At 38.3% G+C, this 16,777-nt stretch overlaps 1 protein-coding gene across 3 annotated transcripts in view; it reads left to right on the top strand.

Moving 5' to 3' along the window:
* Positions 1-14,710, top strand: part of tnfrsf21 (tumor necrosis factor receptor superfamily, member 21) — a 36,132-nt gene extending 21,422 nt beyond the window's left edge. For all 3 annotated transcript variants that reach the window (XM_067417833.1, XM_067417832.1, XM_067417831.1), the window contains 3 exons: positions 3,655-3,920; positions 11,484-11,697; positions 13,410-14,710. In XM_067417833.1, coding sequence (XP_067273934.1) covers positions 3,655-3,920; positions 11,484-11,697; positions 13,410-13,639 — 710 coding nt within the window. In that variant the 3' untranslated portion in view covers positions 13,640-14,710. The remainder of the gene's footprint in view (positions 1-3,654; positions 3,921-11,483; positions 11,698-13,409) is intronic.
* Positions 14,711-16,777: the final 2,067 nt, after the last annotated feature.

Here is a 16,777-nt window from a genome sequence, read left to right as displayed (position 1 = left end):
TTTTATATGATCTCTTTTAATTTAGTTAAAATTGTTCACATTTTCATAGATTCTGCATGCGGTTGACATACTTTCTCTTGCAACTGCAGATAGATAGTCACACAGAGTTTAAGAAGAACATTGTACTGACTGACTGAAGCACAAACAAGTTTTGAAATATTTGTAAACGCACTTTACATTCGGATACTGGCAGCACATGTTTTCCCAGCATTCTATAAAAGTTGCCTTTGGGACTAGGGCAACTAAATCCATCACAAAGTACAGTCTCAGACAAGGGAACGCATCACGCAACCTATCGACTTTGGCCTAGATCACTCAGACAGTGCTCTCTGTCATGCCGTAGCGACCTCTGGAAACGACAGGCGAGAGGATGGGCAGCCCGCAGGCCCTGGCCTTTTTAGATCCGCAGTACAGTCAGTGGCACGCTAACCCCCAGAGAGCTTCAGTGAATTTGCTACAGATGGATCCCAAATAAGTCAGATCCAGCTTACAGATAGATGCGTTAATACCTTCCAGCAGCAGTTGTCCCCCACAGTCATCCTGTTACGCACAACTCGGTCATGTTTATCTTCATTAGAGACAAATTCAACACGGATTGCATTGATCTGTGCTGTTTTATGTTGGGTTCATGGAAGTTTCATGGATGTTTACAGGATATATATTTCGTTATTTCACAATAGACTCTTAGAAAACCACAGCTTTTCAGAAACTATAGAATAGTTGATGATATTAAAGTAGTATTTTAATACAATTTTCTCTCACTATTCTCGAATATATCTGCTGATAGAAGGTGTGTATCTTTTTAAACACTTTGTGAAGAGCGTCAAAGATGTCTATTTACAAAATAGTTTGAATCATTGATCATTGTAGCCAATCGCAGACATATATGTTGAGTGTGTGAACACGATGGCCAATCAGAGGTGTTTCCGTCTCCTCTCTCCAGCATGATTACTCCTATCCTTCAAATATTCATATTCTTGTGTAATCGTTTCTCCCAAGGTTTATTTTTCTCCATTTTGGTTCCTTGCCACTGTCGACTTCGGCTTGGTTTGCTTTGTTGGGGACACTAAAATTTCAATGCAAGTTATTCAAATAAATATCCAAATAAAATGTATTTATTAGGCTTTAATTAATTGTATAAACTATAATACTGATCTGCCAACATTGTGCCTATATGATAAATTAACATAAGCCGATAACATCACTGTTTTCTCCAGAACAACTGTACAGCCAAATAAAATGTTGTTGCAATATTGTCCTGTTTAACACTGTGAAGCTGCTTTGAAACAATCGTCATTGTAAACGCGCTATATAAATAATGTTGACCTGACCTGACTATGAATCTGTTCAACAGAGCTCAAAATGCTAGAGGGAAACGCTGGTATTGTCACAATCTTAAGATTTCCGTACCAAACTCTTGACTAATCAAAAAAAAAAGATTTGATTGACCAAAAAGCATCTTAATACCAGGACGTCGCTTAGGGTGGTCGCTGACAAATGGATTACAGTATTTTTTTTATAGTTGTTGAATATGGCTCATGTTCCTTCTTCATTGTGAATCTATGGGATTTTTCCACTAAATTTGAGTGACAATTTTTTTAGACTTTTTGACGCATCAAATATTTGATCACCTAAAAGAATGCTATAAATATGTTCATGATTTATCATTCATCCCTGTAGCAATGCAATGGAGCTGGATGAGTTACAGTATATGCTGAAGTTTAATACTGTGGGGAACATTCAGATCCCCAAGTATGAGCAATAGCAAACATAGAAAATAGAAAAATATTTAACATAAGTTAAAAAAATTATATTGCTCTGGGGTTCACTCTTAGAAAGATTCCCTTAAAGGCAACTGTTTGTCACGCTACACCAAATATATAAACGCAGGCATAAATCTAGGTCGTTCCTATGACCTTATCCTCGGGACACCATGTCCCACAGAAGCCGCTGGCATACTGTAACCCAAGAGTGCTGCCCTTTTACACTTTACGATGCCATTCACTAACTGTCTGTCTACACTGTACTGCGCTGACAGCACGTCATGCTAACTGCGTTACATTTCCAAGACACATTAATGATTTTACATCTAGTAGATGCCGTACAGAAGCTTGGGCTTGGTTTTTGGTTGATTTTTCCAAGGCTGGATTTATTTGGTTAAAAGTACAGTAATATTTTGAAATATTATTACAATTTAAAATAAATAATAATTTGTTTCCTATTTTAATATATTTTAAAAGCAGTTTATTCCTGTGATGGCAAATCAGAATTTTCTGATTTATATATAATTTTTTCAAAACCTTACGCGATAAGTACTTCCAAAAATCATAGTGACGGATGTTGCTAGGTTTACGTTTATAACAGTCACCACACTAGCCATTATTTTTAATTAAAGGAGGAGACATAGATGTGTTATCCAAGCATTAATAAAAGGAAAGCCTGTTATATTTGGGAGCTGCCACGTACACGGTTTTTCTGGGAGGTTATAGTATGTGATTTCACAGAGGAACTTTGGATTCGGAATGATCTTGTGACTTTCACATACGGCAGGTGACCTGTAAATGCGGAAATACATTTTCCATTGCAGTTTTATGAATGTAAAAAAAAAAAAAAAAATGTTTCCGAATTACCAGTAGAAAACACGTAATGCGAACATAAACACTTTGGCATATGCATGGCATTTCTATTGGGCCTATTTTAAATTTCAGTTTGAAGGGTAATGGAAACGGCTATTGTTACATATGTTACATGCAGTTTCTATAGTAATAACTATAAAGTATGCATAATTGCATCCAACTAATCCTAAACCAAACCAAACCCTATTCCTAATCCTATATGAAGTAAAGTTACTTATTACCCAGTGATTAAAGGGGTTGTTCCGTGGTTTTTTTCTAGGCTTGGTTGTGTTTATGGGGCGCAGTATAACATGTCTTGATACTTCTTTTGTTATTGTTTTTGAAAACGCCATATTTTTCTTATATTTTACCTTTTTTCCACACCGCTGTCTCCACTGTCCTTTGCTTCCTGCTTCTATGAAGCCCATCCCTCCGAAAAACTCAATTGTCTTAGATTGGTTAGATGGCCAAATGTAGTTTCATGTATTTTTATTGGCTGAAGTGCCAAGCACAGGTTGTCCGGAAACACCACGCCCCTTACCATTACGGTCAGAAGTCTACAGTGACTAGCAAGGGTTTATGATGTCACCAACCCAGGAAGAAGCTTGTTGTAGTCCAAACCAGCCATTTTTGTAGGCAATAAACTGCCATAACTATAAAAGACAATATCTCTGTTTACATTGAACTTTCAGCGCTGTAAATTTGCAGACACTGTTTATGCTCAAGCAGCAACATTACACACTAACTAAACTATAAAAAGTGAAATCGCATGCAACCATCCCTTTAAAAATAGAATTACAGTGTATGTTTATTTAATGCAACCTTGCTGAACGAAAGTATGAGTTTCTTATTGCATACATATTGCTCACATACTTAATTAGAACTATAATGTATATCAATATATGACATGCTGCACTGTAATATATCAGTACAACTTGTCAGGTAATACATTGATAATGTTGCCCTGTAAGTCTATATGAAGTGCAAACTACAGTATACGTAGATAAACATAGGATTGCCCTTTCCTCTTATTCTTTAGGTGTTGACATCTTGAGGCTGGTTGCAGCACAGATTGGCAGTCAGTGGGTTGACATGTACAAGTCTCTGGCCAGTGCCACCGAGCGCGAGGTGGCCGCCTTTTCCAACGGCTACTCGGCAGATCACGAGAGGGCATACGCTGCTCTGCAGCACTGGACCATTCGTGACAGCGACGCCAACCTGGCTAAGCTAATCAATGCCCTTCACCGCCAACGCCGAATTGACGTGGTGGACAAGATACGCAGTGTCATGGAAGACAATCCTCAGGTGAGCATCTCTAGGTTTTCGGTTGACAACGAGCGTCGCAGACATCATTGTAGACATTGGATGAAGGTAGCCGTTTTCACCTGGGGCCCGTTCTACGTACCTCGCTTAATACATCCGAGATGATTTAACTGATCCCAGATCTTTTAATCCTGATAACTGATCTCTGGCTAATTTGGTTCTTGGATTGGATTAAAATATCTGGATTATATTATCTGAGATCACTGCGTGTGCCTGTGTTCCCTATAGAGGGCAAATGCATTGATACTCGAAACCATGATCACCAATGCAGCGATTGGCTGGCGTCAAGACAACGTAATGAAATCATATAATTAAAAAAGCCGCCTGGCAAAAAACTTGTCAAAGAAAAAAATATAAATAAGGAAACAGACAAACAACCAAACCAACATAAAAGTTAGATAAATTAAATGTGCACTGTTTTGATGAACATAATTCCCAATTATTTATATTCACGATTTTAAAATATTTGTACACACTTTACATTTTTATTTTAATGTTGTAATTTCATTTTTAATTCAATTTGAAGCAGATTTGTTATGTGACAATATTAATTAAAGTTTCTTAACAGTCAAGAAGAAATTATCTGCATCTCTTGCGCTGCATTAAGCCATCCCATAATATCCGTCATCACTCAAATTAATGCACAACAAAGATTAACTGCACAATGTGTGTAAACCTCCAATACAACTATAAAGTAATCATTCCATCCCAATTCACAAATACATCTATCAATCAAGTGACTGTGTCTAAAGTATTATACACAAATTTTATACAACATTAAAATATTATTTTCAAATAAACTTTTATATTTATTATTATTTTGAGTTATTATTGCCCCTGGTTCAGTAATGAAGTCTTGTAATAAAGTAGCAGTGGCTGGGACAGATTTTAAATCTCACTTTAAGATGCGATCTAATCCTGTTTACATGAAATAAGCCTGCTCCCGAGCAGGTTTAAGCTAACGGACATGTTGCTATGACAGCAAGTCCAGGATGAGCTTCGAAGAACCAAACAATCCGAGATCAAGCCAAATCGTCAACAATCACATGAGTTAGCGACGTACGAAACAGGCCCCTGGTCATGTGATCTCAACTTAGCGGCATCCACGGGCCAACATGCTTCATGCTGAATAAAACAGGCTACTGATACAACTGGACTCATTTTCTCATGTAATATAAGAAAATGACTATTATTTTATTAGTTATTTTCATTATTCATTTAATATATTTTTTAAATTTATATTTTATTCATATAATAAATAGGAATTTTTATTTTTACATTTTAAAGTAGAAATGTTTGAATGCTAGAAAACATCAGACCTGTTCTGTCGTGGTCAAGCCACAAGCCGCTGTATTAGTCAGGCCACAATAATTGATCTAGTTGTCATGCGTAGATAGTCTTATATAACACACACACCCCAGGACTAATAACAATCTATTTGGATAATAGTGTGCAGATGGGTAAACAAACTGTGAGTGCCTCATGACTCCTGGCTGCATCCAATTGAGCTGCATTACTAATGACATAGGCCTGACAGGCTACCGGAGATGGAGGATCAGTCATCAACTTTCATTTTAGAGTTTCAAGCCTTTCCTGTGCGCAGATAAAAGCCACTTTATTTACTCTGTCCTTGTCTCAAGGTCACTGTAGATGGTGTAGTTAAGGCTTTTGGATGAATTTTGATGACACTGATATAACCAAGATAAACCTAGATAAAACTCTCAGACTTATTCATATGGTCACCTGTCAACGCCACCTCATAATAACCTAATTGCCAGTGCGGGTGTTGACTTTCACTGAACTTGTGTCTGTAAAGGAAAAGCAAAGTCATCTCTCTGCAGAGCACATCTTGTTCATGGTTTTAAAGCAGTTCTCCATTAATTCACATCACTCGTCCTCGTGGTTTTTATGAGTTTAAAGGAGTAGCTCACCCTTAAATTAGCATTTAAAAAATACTTTTGAATCACTGAATATTATAAAACTATGAAAAGTAATATTTTTGAATCAACACGAGATATAAGTTTATCAAGTACTAGCCAACATTTGGTCCCAAACTGGCTTTATATTTTGTTTTATTTAGCCCAATTTGCAACCTTGTTATTTGGGTCACTGACATTTAATTTTATATTATAATTTTTTATTTATTAGTATTTATTTTATTTTATTCAATATGTTTTTTCATTAAACTTTGTCTATTTAATTAGTTCATTTCTAGAGAATTTGAGAATCATTGAAAATTATAAAAAGGGCTTTCAAGCAATTACAATTTTTAATCTAATTAAATATATGATGTGCCAGTTAAATAATATAATCGCAAATGAATTGTGCATTTAATTTATTTTAAAAATTAGCTCCAAAATACAATTTAAAATTATTATTGAGTTAAATGAGAAAAAAAAAAACATGTAATAGACATTACAATAAGTATACTGTATTTAGATTTTTGATTCAACATAATTTATTACACATAAACTTTTTGGCTACAACTTCTTTTTTTTCTTTCTTTTTTTGAAGCTGTATTTGAATAGGTATTTAAATATATTTCCATAGTGTTTACTCAAGAGTGTCATTAATCCATTTACACTGCAATTACAATTGCATAAAGAAGAGTTTTTTTTATGGCTTTTAAAGGGATAGTTCACCCACAAATTTTAATCATGTCATGATTTACTCTCACTCATGTTGTTTTAAACCTTTATGACATTATTTCCTCTGTGGAAAATAAAATAATATAATTAGAGAAATGTCATTGAGAAGTGTCTTTTTTTTATACAATAAACGTCAATGTTAACAAAACATGAGGGTGAATAAATGTTTATAGGGCTTTTATTTTGGTGGTGAACTGTCTCTTTAACTGATGTGAACTACAGAACATGAGAATTACATGGGCCTGGTGAGGGCCTTTTCTGTTTCTCTGAGCAAAAACATGATGCTTATGAGATCTGATATTGAATTAGCAATGCTGAATGTTAATGGTAAAGCAATGGGGGTGAAACATCATTATTAGAAGAAAGAGCTACAATAATCAGAGCCACATGTTTCCAGATCGAATGACTTGTGTCCTGTGCCACAGCACGCATAACCTCCCATCAGGTGAATGAATTGCACATGGTTAGAAAGAGGCAGCAGACGTTACTATCAGATTAAATGCGTTAAGGACATCTTGATTGAGGTATGTTCGTCTTTGGTCACTTTGATGACCAGAAATGTCTTGAAAGGAATATGCAAAATGTAATCAAGTGTTTAGTCTCTTGTACTTTTTAATCTCATATTCATGATGTTCTCTGGGATTCTTGTGTTAATAGTTCTTTACTGCCAAGAAACTGAGCGAGATCCATTTTTATGAGTTACAAAGGATACAAAGTCATACCACTTGGACTCAGCTTGCAAGTAAACCTCAGATAAGGACCCTCAGAGGATAAACACACCCAGTGCTCCACTTGTCATGGACGCCAGCCAAACAGCCCCAGAACTTTTAGACGCCGGCTGAAAGCCGTCACCAGCACTCTGTCAGTCTGTCCTGTGCTGCTATTTATATGCAATGTTTTGACAGGTTTTCCAAGCTTAAAAGAAGGAACAAAGAAGTGGTGTTTATCTCGAAATTATTTTCTAAATGTATAATGTTAAAAGTTGCACTTCCACGCTTTCTATAGTCAGATGTGGACCATGCGCTGTGTGCTGTAGGTGGTCTTGTTGAGTCTGGAGCAGTGTTAACTGCGGCTAATAAGATCAGTGTGGGAGTGACACACTTTCCACATCTGTGTCTTGTGTCCTAGTGTGTGATGGCACAGCGTTCTTGGCGGCCCCCATGTTGTGTTTTCAGACATTTGCCAACAGCTTTTCTGCTGGATGTGAATAGAGAAGATTTTTGGGTATACGCCCATCCTTCTTCCTGCGACATGCAACGTGTTTGAACAGCGGTCTGCGTGCTTGGAATAATGTGTCTGTTGGTTTGGTAGACAATGGAAAACTGGGATGATTCTAGTCAGTTGAAAAAACACTGGAAAAAAAAACAATATGGGTTCTGCAATAAGATAATGCTAATATTTGTGTGTATATTTTGTGTGTGTGTGTGTGTGTGTGTGTGTGTGTGTGTGTGTGTGTGTGTGTGTGTGTGTGTGTGTGTAAATCAATTATATCTTTCAATTATATATATATATATAAAATTAACATCAAATTATGTTTCTACAAAATAATTTTAGAAAGAAATTATTTTAGTTTAATATATATATATATATATATATTAACTTTTTCCCCGCCATTGATGGAACTTTTTTGGCTTTCTGTGTTTTCGCTGTTACACGCTAGAGGGCACTATGACACATCTTCTGAAAGAGTACAGGATCTCCTGATTAAAGCGCAGGCGAAAAAGAAGCAGAAACAAACAATATCTTATGCAAGCAGATACATAGTAACATAACCAGATCATCAATGTTAAGAATATAAATCGAAATTGCAGTTTTTTTTTTTAAACAGAGGGTTTAAACAGTACAATTGTCTTTATTTTGGCATTGCTTGTTCCGATATTCATACAATAAAATAATCTGGGGCCCAGCAACTGGCTGGCAACTTTTTTTCTCAAAAACAGAGATAAAAGAATTACATTTACAAGTATATCATTGCAGTGCTTGTTGACTTTTGCATTACAGTAATGAAAATTTTGTGGGGAAACATTTAATTGGCATGAAAATAATGTCATATTGAAATAAAAAAAATGCAGCATTCTGTGGCACTTTAATGGGGGAATGAAACTGTTGCCGTTAGATGGGTAAACATTTGCCAGCAGTGCACACCAGATAGATGCATCTGTAATTGCTACAGTAATTCTGGTTTCTCTTGTAAAAGTGGCTATTTTTGTATCTTGCATGTGCTGCGGCACACTTACTTCCTTCCTTTCAACATGAATACATGACTTCAGGGAGAGGGTGGAGCAGTCTTATCTGTCTGCTTAGTTCTTACTGTTTCAAGGAATATTTCACCCAATTTGTAAAGTCAGCCACTTCTTTGTTCACCATCAAGTTGTTCCAAAATATATATTTTTGGAATAATAAAGTATCATAAATGTGGTCAACACAACTTGTGTGAAATAATACAAGATTTCTCATAGAAAACCGTTGAAGCCATCACTTTGAGTCATCACATTAAACTCACTCACCAGAAAAACTCAACTATTTGATGTACTTTAGCAATAGCACGAAAAACATCAGACAGGGACATATCAATGGTCTGTAATGCTGCATTACTAATATATTTACTTGAATTAGCTTGACCTCTTTTGTTACCGTTTTGCTGTTTCATAGGTGGTGTCTTTGAGTTCAGAGCTGTTTTTCCTCTATGTGGAGTGACTAATGAATGACTAAATGGGATCTCTCAGCGTGCCACTCAGAGTAATGGCCTGCTTTTCTACGTGCCATTGATTATTCACTGCTGATTCCAAGGGAAACTTTCCCGGAACTGGAGCGGTTTCCATCTTTCCTATAATTTGAAACTGCCACTTCTAAAGTTTGAATACCTGCCCATGCTATTAAATGCTTCCCTTAATAGCTTATGTCAGGATTTCTAGACCTGGAAATCACCACAGATTTCTTAGGGATCACCATGGCTATTGTATTATGATTTTTAATTGCTACAATACATTCAAATGATCTTCAGATATCCCTGTTATAAATATTCTCCCTTGTTTTGAAACTAAACACGATCAAATGGTATAAAAATAAACAAGTATTGGGCACTCAACAATTACACACATTTATATAAAGATGAAGCTTATTTAAAGTAATTTTTTAATGGAAATTTCAGATTTTTTTTAAATACCGGTAATAAAGAAATATGTTACATATTTTTAGTAATGTTATAGTAATGCTGTGAATTTATTATATTAATTATATTATGTATTTATTTATTTTTACCATGAATATAGCCTTTTATGCTTAGATAAGCAATAGAATAGAATAGAATAAGCATAGAAACATATAGATACATACACATACATGCACTATGTTACCAAAAGTTTTGGGATTTCTGCCTTTACATGCATATGAACTTTAATGACATCCCATTCTTAATCTGTAGGGTTTAATATGGAGTTTGCCCAGCCTTTGCAGCTATAACAACTTCAACTCCTCTGCGAATGCTTTCCACAAGGTTTAGGAGTGTGTTTATAGGAATTTTTGACCATTCTTCTAGAAACGCATTTGTGAGGTCAGACACTGGTGTTGGATGAGGGAGGCCTGGCTAACAGTCTCCGCTCTAATTCATCACCAAGGTGTTCTATCGGGTTGAGGTCAGGACTCACATGCCAGTCAAGTTCCTCCACACCAAACTCACTCATCCATGTCTTTATGGACCTTGCTTTGTGCACCAGTGCACAGTTATGCTGGAACAGGATGGGGCCATCCCCAAACTGTTCCCACAAAATTTGGAGCATGAAATTGTCCAAAATGTTTTGGTATGCTGAAGCATTAAGAGTGCCTTTCACTAGAACTAAGGGGCCAAGCCCAACCCCTGTATAAACAACCCCGCACTATAATTCCATTTGGCACAATGCAGTCAGGCAAGTAGCGTTCTCCTGGCAACGTCCAAACCCTGGCTCATCCATCAGATTGCCTGACAGAGTGAAAGACTGCTTTACACCTCTGCATCCGATGCTTTGCATTGCACTTGGTGATGTAAGGCTTGGATGCAGCTGCTTGGCAGTAGGGGGATTGACCATAGAATATTTAGAAGTGAGGAAATTTTACAAATTGACTTATTGCACAGATGGCAACCTATCACCCATTCTTTCACAAATGTTTGTAGAAGCAGTCTGCATTACTAGGTGTTTTTTATACACCTTTGGGCATGGAAGTGATTGGATCACCTGATATCAATTATTTGGATGGGCGTCCCAATACTTTTGGCAATATAGCGTTCATAGAAACATACATGCATAGAAAAATAGGTTGATAGATTAATAGATAGAACAATATTCATTGTTGGTTAAAACGGTGGCCACTTCAGCCTGTACTATCTAATATAGACTAAAGAACAGTACTAGACTGTGGTTATAAAATCCAGATTTTACCGACTTGCTCTAAATTCATTCTTAGAAATGCATCCAACACATTGACATAACAAGTATGATTTGTGTACGGGGGTTTTGTGAATGTAACACAGGCCATGTGCTCTGTGGGCAGTAATTTCTGGATGTACTGAAATCTTTTTCATCTGTCCTCCACTGACGCAAAAGGCAGCAGGGACGGGCCTCATGTGGGTGGTCCAGGTCTGCGAAGGCCAAACCCTTTGTGCTGACCCGGCCATGGGCACATAGTGATACACTTGTAGTGCCCACGCATTAATACAGTCATCGCTGTCTGTCAGCAAAGACCCTCATTCTTCCAAATCCAGTAGTCACATAATAGTTGTTCCAAGAAATCTTTGTTTGTCCTGACAGGATACACTTGTGAGATCAGAACAGCATGAAAACGAATCTCTAAACAAATAGATGTGCCAAAAATGTTCTCATCACTGTCATTAACATGTACTCTGACACTTCTTTTGTCGTAGGTTGACCTGAACAAGCTAATGACGGCTGTGAATGTAAGCCATTGTCTGAGCCCCAGCCATAAGCCTTTAGAGTCGCCCGGTGTGGTGGTGGAGCAGTCCCCCATGGAGCGCACCAAGGGGTTCTTTACCGACGAATCCGAGCCTCTGCTGCGCTGTGACTCCACTTCCAGCAAGGACTCTGCCCTCAGCCGGACAGGCTCTTTTATAACCAAAGGTAAATGCATGTAGATAAACAGGAACACAGTTAGAAAAACACATCAATAAAAGTTGATAGTAATAAAATCTATAGCAGGGGTGTCCAATCCTGCTTCTGTACGTAGAATACTAGGAACTTCCAGACAGTTTGTTGACTGAGGCAAGTTGGAGCTAAACTATGCTGGACATGTTGGACTCATCTATAATAATATATAAAAATCTATATTAATTCTATGCTTTATTATTATTAATATTTAGGTTTGTTTTTCATAATTTAACAATGTTAATTTAAATATAATAATATTTTAAATTAAAATATAATACAATTTAAATAAAAAGTAACCATTTAATTGCACCAAATTCCTCCAAAAAAGCATTTTCTTTATTTAACTCCGTGTTTGATGATCTTTATTGTGAAGTTTGCATATATGGCCTCCTTGTGGAAGCTTTATGTTCCTGCATCGTATGGTCAACCATTTCAAATATGCAAAACAACTTATTTTGCTGCCAAAACAGCCCTGAATCGTAGAGGTATGGACTCCACTAGACCCCTGAATGGGTGTGGTATCTGGCACCAACATGTTAGCAGCAGATCTTTTAAATCCTGTAAGTTGCGAGGTGAGGCCTCCATGGATCAGACTTTTTTTGTTCAGCACATCCAACAGTTGCTTGATTGGATTAAGATCTGTAGAATTTGGGGGCCAAGTTGACGCCTCAAACTTGTGCTCCTCAAACCATTCCTGAACCACTTTTGCTTTGTAGCAGGGCGCATTATCCTGCTGAAAGAGGCCACCGCCACCAGGGAATACCATATGAAAGGGTGTAAATGGTCTGCAGCAATGCTTAAGTAGGTGGTATGTGTCAAAGTAACATCCAGATGAATGTTAGAACCCAAGGTTTCTGAGCAAAACATTGACCAAAGTATCGCAATGCCTCTGTTGGCTTGCCTTCTTCCCATAGTGCATCCTGTTGCCATGTGTTCCCCAGGTAAGCAATACACATCCACCTGGCCATCCACATGGTGTAAAAGAAAACGTGATTCATTAGACCAGGCCATATTCTTCCGTTGCTCTGTGGTCCAGTTCTGATGCTCACATGTCCCCTGTTGGCACTTTCTGCAGTGGACGGGGGTCAGCATGGGCACACTGACTGGTCTGCAGCCCCATACGCAACATACTGCGATGCATTGTGTATTCTGACACCTTTTTTCATCTAACCCAGCATTAACTTCTTGAGCAATTTGAGCTACAGTAGCTCAACAGTTTGTTCGGACCACATGAGCCAGCATTCACTCCCCACGTGCATTAATGAGCCTTGACCGCCCATGACCCGGTCGCCGGTTCACCACAGTTCCTTTCCTTGGACCGCTTTTGAGAGATACTGACCACTGCAGACCGAGAACACCCCACAAGAGTTGCAATTTTGGAGATGCTCTGAGCCTGTCATCTAGCCATCACAATTTGTCCCTTGTCAAACTCAACATTTAAACTCGGCATTTAAATTGGTTTAATTAAATTAAAAGTTAAATAATTTAAGTGTCCAAAATTGTTCCGAAAACGGTTTAAACCCAAACATGCTTTCGACTCTAATGTGGTGAAAAGTATTGTAGTAATTTCTTATGGATGCTTTGTGTTTAACCATATATTGTATTAAATAATTAGCACATTTCTTTTAGTAATGGGTCATAAAGAGTATAATAAATAAGTCCTAAACTATTCTTTTGTCCTTCAGAGAAAAAGGACACTGTGCTGCGGCAGGTACGTCTGGACCCCTGTGACCTTCAGCCCATCTTCGATGATATGCTGCACATTCTCAACCCTGAGGAGCTCCATGTCATTGAGGAGATCCCGATGGCGGAGGACAAGCTGGACCGCTTGTTCGAGATCGCAGGGGTGAAGAGCCAAGAAGCAAGCCAGACGCTACTTGACTCGGTCTATAGTCACTTGCCTGACCTCCTTTAGACATGTACGACATCTCACTGTCAGCTACAGAGAAGCAAAGTGACGGACACACAAATGTGCACTCACTCTGTTCCATTGTGTCCTTCAGTCATGTGCACGTAATTTAAAAACCTCTGGAATGCTCAGACGGGAGTTCATCTGCACATCAAAAGCTGCTCCTTGCGCTAGCATTCATATAGCGTTGGTGAAGCGTTCTCTGGATACAGCTGGTGTCAATGCTATAACCTCTCTAACATGCAGCATATTCTTGCACACACCTCAGCATGATGTCTAACTCAAAAGCTATATGATGTAAATTATAAACCGGTTTTGTAAATTGTTAAATCAACCATTTAGTCCTTTGACATAATTTTTTATTTTATTGCTACTTTTAAAACTAACACATCCTAATCTGCAAAGTATTTTGGTTCCCCTTTTCTTTTTTTATGTTCACAAGTATTACTACTGTAGCTTGTTTAGATCATTTGTTGTAACTTTGTTTTTTTTTATGTGATTTCAAGGGCATTGAAAATCATTCCTACTTTATGATACAGATCCTGACTTGGGATAATGTGCATTCACTACACAACTCTTAAAATAATCTCCCTTCCCATGTGCTTTTCCAATAAAAGAAGACAAAAGACAAGTATGATTGCTAGGTAATTTCACACAGGCTAGAGTACCACCAAAAAATCAATTTCACAACATTTAGATGTAGCATTTCAGTACTGCAGATGATGCTATGTGGAACAGAGAGAATGTCTCTGTTAAGCTCTGTTAAATCAAGTCGCTCTGGTGCTAGATGTTAAACTATGGGATAGAAGTTTATTTTATCCTAATAACAGGGTGTTTATGGTCATTTGGCCGCTGTACTTAAAAAATGTAGGTCAAGACGAGATATCAGCTGGTAACTCAGAAGGACTGTAGGATGAGCTGTTTGGAAACAAACAAGGACAAAATCACGGAGCGGAAAGCTAGTATGTATTCTGATGGCTGTTTTAAAGTGTAACACATGTAACCAAGACATTTATTATTATTGTTAATTATCATGTAACCTGAGAAATCAACAGATTAAAGTTTTTGTCATAAGTTGTGGTTGTTTTCATGTGGGTTTTTTATGAATAGTAATGATTTTTCCTTGTCCATGAGCTGCACAATGCTTAAGTGACATGAAACTGGCAGTATATCCGCTCATTACTTATAAAGATATAATCTCTAAATGGAGATACCTCAGAGCAATTTACAGGTTTTTGTAGGGACATCCCCAAATCAAATTGAAAGGCGAAATCTGTAAGGTTTATTACTAGCCTATGACTGACAGGAATGCAACCCATTTTGCTTTTATATGGGGTATGTTCAAAATGTTAACGCAGAAATGCCTTTTCAAATGCCTTTTTAAATGCAGTAATCGACCTGAAGGATGCATACTTTCATGTATCAATTCTCTCTTGACACAAACCGTTGCTTTGTGTTCAGGAGATGCAAGGTCTACACATTTGGGCTGTCCCTGTCGCCCTACATTTTTACAAAGGTTAGAGGCCACCTTTACCTTGTTGCAGGAAGAGGATGTTCGCATCCTCAACCATCTTGACGACTGGCTCATCCTGGCCCACTTGCGAGATCAGCGAACACCAGGACCTGGTGCTCAGACACCTCAGCCATCTGTGGCTTTATGTCAACTGGGTCAAAAGAGCCAACTCTCCCTTGTGGAGATGATTTCTTTGTATTGTGTTGTCCCCTAGAACAAGTGTCCAGTCATGTTGTCCAGTCAACAGATGCCTTCTACCAGGGTGCCGTGTCCAACAGGCATGCTGCTTCTGGACAGGACCTAGACTGCAGTGGCATAGCAATTGTCTCAAATTGCTAGCAGTATTCCTTACCTCCACCAGGCTGCGGGACAAGCCTATACTGGTCCAGACCAGTACACCTTGACCATTGCATACATCAACCATCAAGGTGGTCTCTGCTCTGCTTTTTAGTGACCTAACCCCTGTGGTAGTAGACACTATCACTTCAGCTAGAGACCTCTGTACAAGGCGCGCTTAAACTAGGAAGTGGAACCTGATCAGAGTCCGGTTCTGACAAGGTCCTTTCCTTTCTGCAAGATGGGTTGGAACAAAGGCTGTCTCCCTCCACCCTAAAGTGTATGTTGCTGTTATCGTCACACATTACAACACAGTAGAAGAAAAGTCTGTGGGAAAGCAGAGCCTGGTCATCAGGTGCAAGGTGGCTGAACCCTTCTCAACCTCACCCCATTCCCTCTTGGGACTTCTTTCTTATCTTAACACCCCTTCCGAGTTTGGGCCGGCCTACTCTCATGTGATCCTGAGACCCTGGCCTGTGCCCAAAGTTCCCACCACTCCTTTCAGGGACCAGGTGGTGAACTTGCAAGTACTGCCCCTGGAGGAGACAGACCCATCCCAATGTAGACCGCACAATGCGTTTCAGGACCTCAGGTCAGTATTTGTCTATTATGTAGTCCAGCAGAAAGGAAAGGCTGTCTCTAACCAGAGGTTGTCCCACTGGATAGAGGATGCCGTCATCTTGGTGTATCAGTCCCAAGGCAAGCTATGCCCCCTTGGGGTGAAGGCTCACTCCACTCAGAGTGTTGCCTCCTTCTGGACGTTGGCGCAAGGTGCCTCGCTGGCAGACATCTGCAGAGCTGCAAGTTCGGCGACACCCAACACATTTGGGAGATTCTATGATCTCCCTCTTTCTTCCCATGTTGTCTACGAACAGGTGATGTATTGGAGAGTTGGCTCAGTTTCCTGCTTCCAGCGCCAATAGTGCATGCTTGCAGTGCAGCGGATCAGAATGGGTAGGATATCAATATGGTTTACACATTTAATAAGGTTTTTAGAAATTTAAATTATATCTAATCTAGAGTCTCGAGAAAAATAAAAGCATAGATTATCTTTTTCCAGGTCCTTCTGTGACACAAAGGACTTGATTTTAGCGATCAGTCTAAAAAAAAGAAACTAGTTTTAATGACTTTGTTTATCTGTTTTTAAAATTTTAGAGCACTATCACAAATTATACCAAAAGTTTTTACCTGATGCATCCGAAAAGGTGAAAATGCACTCAAGTCAATTTTGGATGTATCGAAGGACTCGGAAGGGCCGAATAAAACCAATTCTGTTTTTGTTTCATTTAAACATA

Source organism: Pseudorasbora parva, chromosome 15, assembly GCF_024679245.1.
Source record: "Pseudorasbora parva isolate DD20220531a chromosome 15, ASM2467924v1, whole genome shotgun sequence".
Lineage (NCBI taxonomy): Eukaryota > Metazoa > Chordata > Actinopteri > Cypriniformes > Gobionidae > Pseudorasbora > Pseudorasbora parva.
This window is presented reverse-complemented; position numbering and strand designations above follow the sequence as displayed.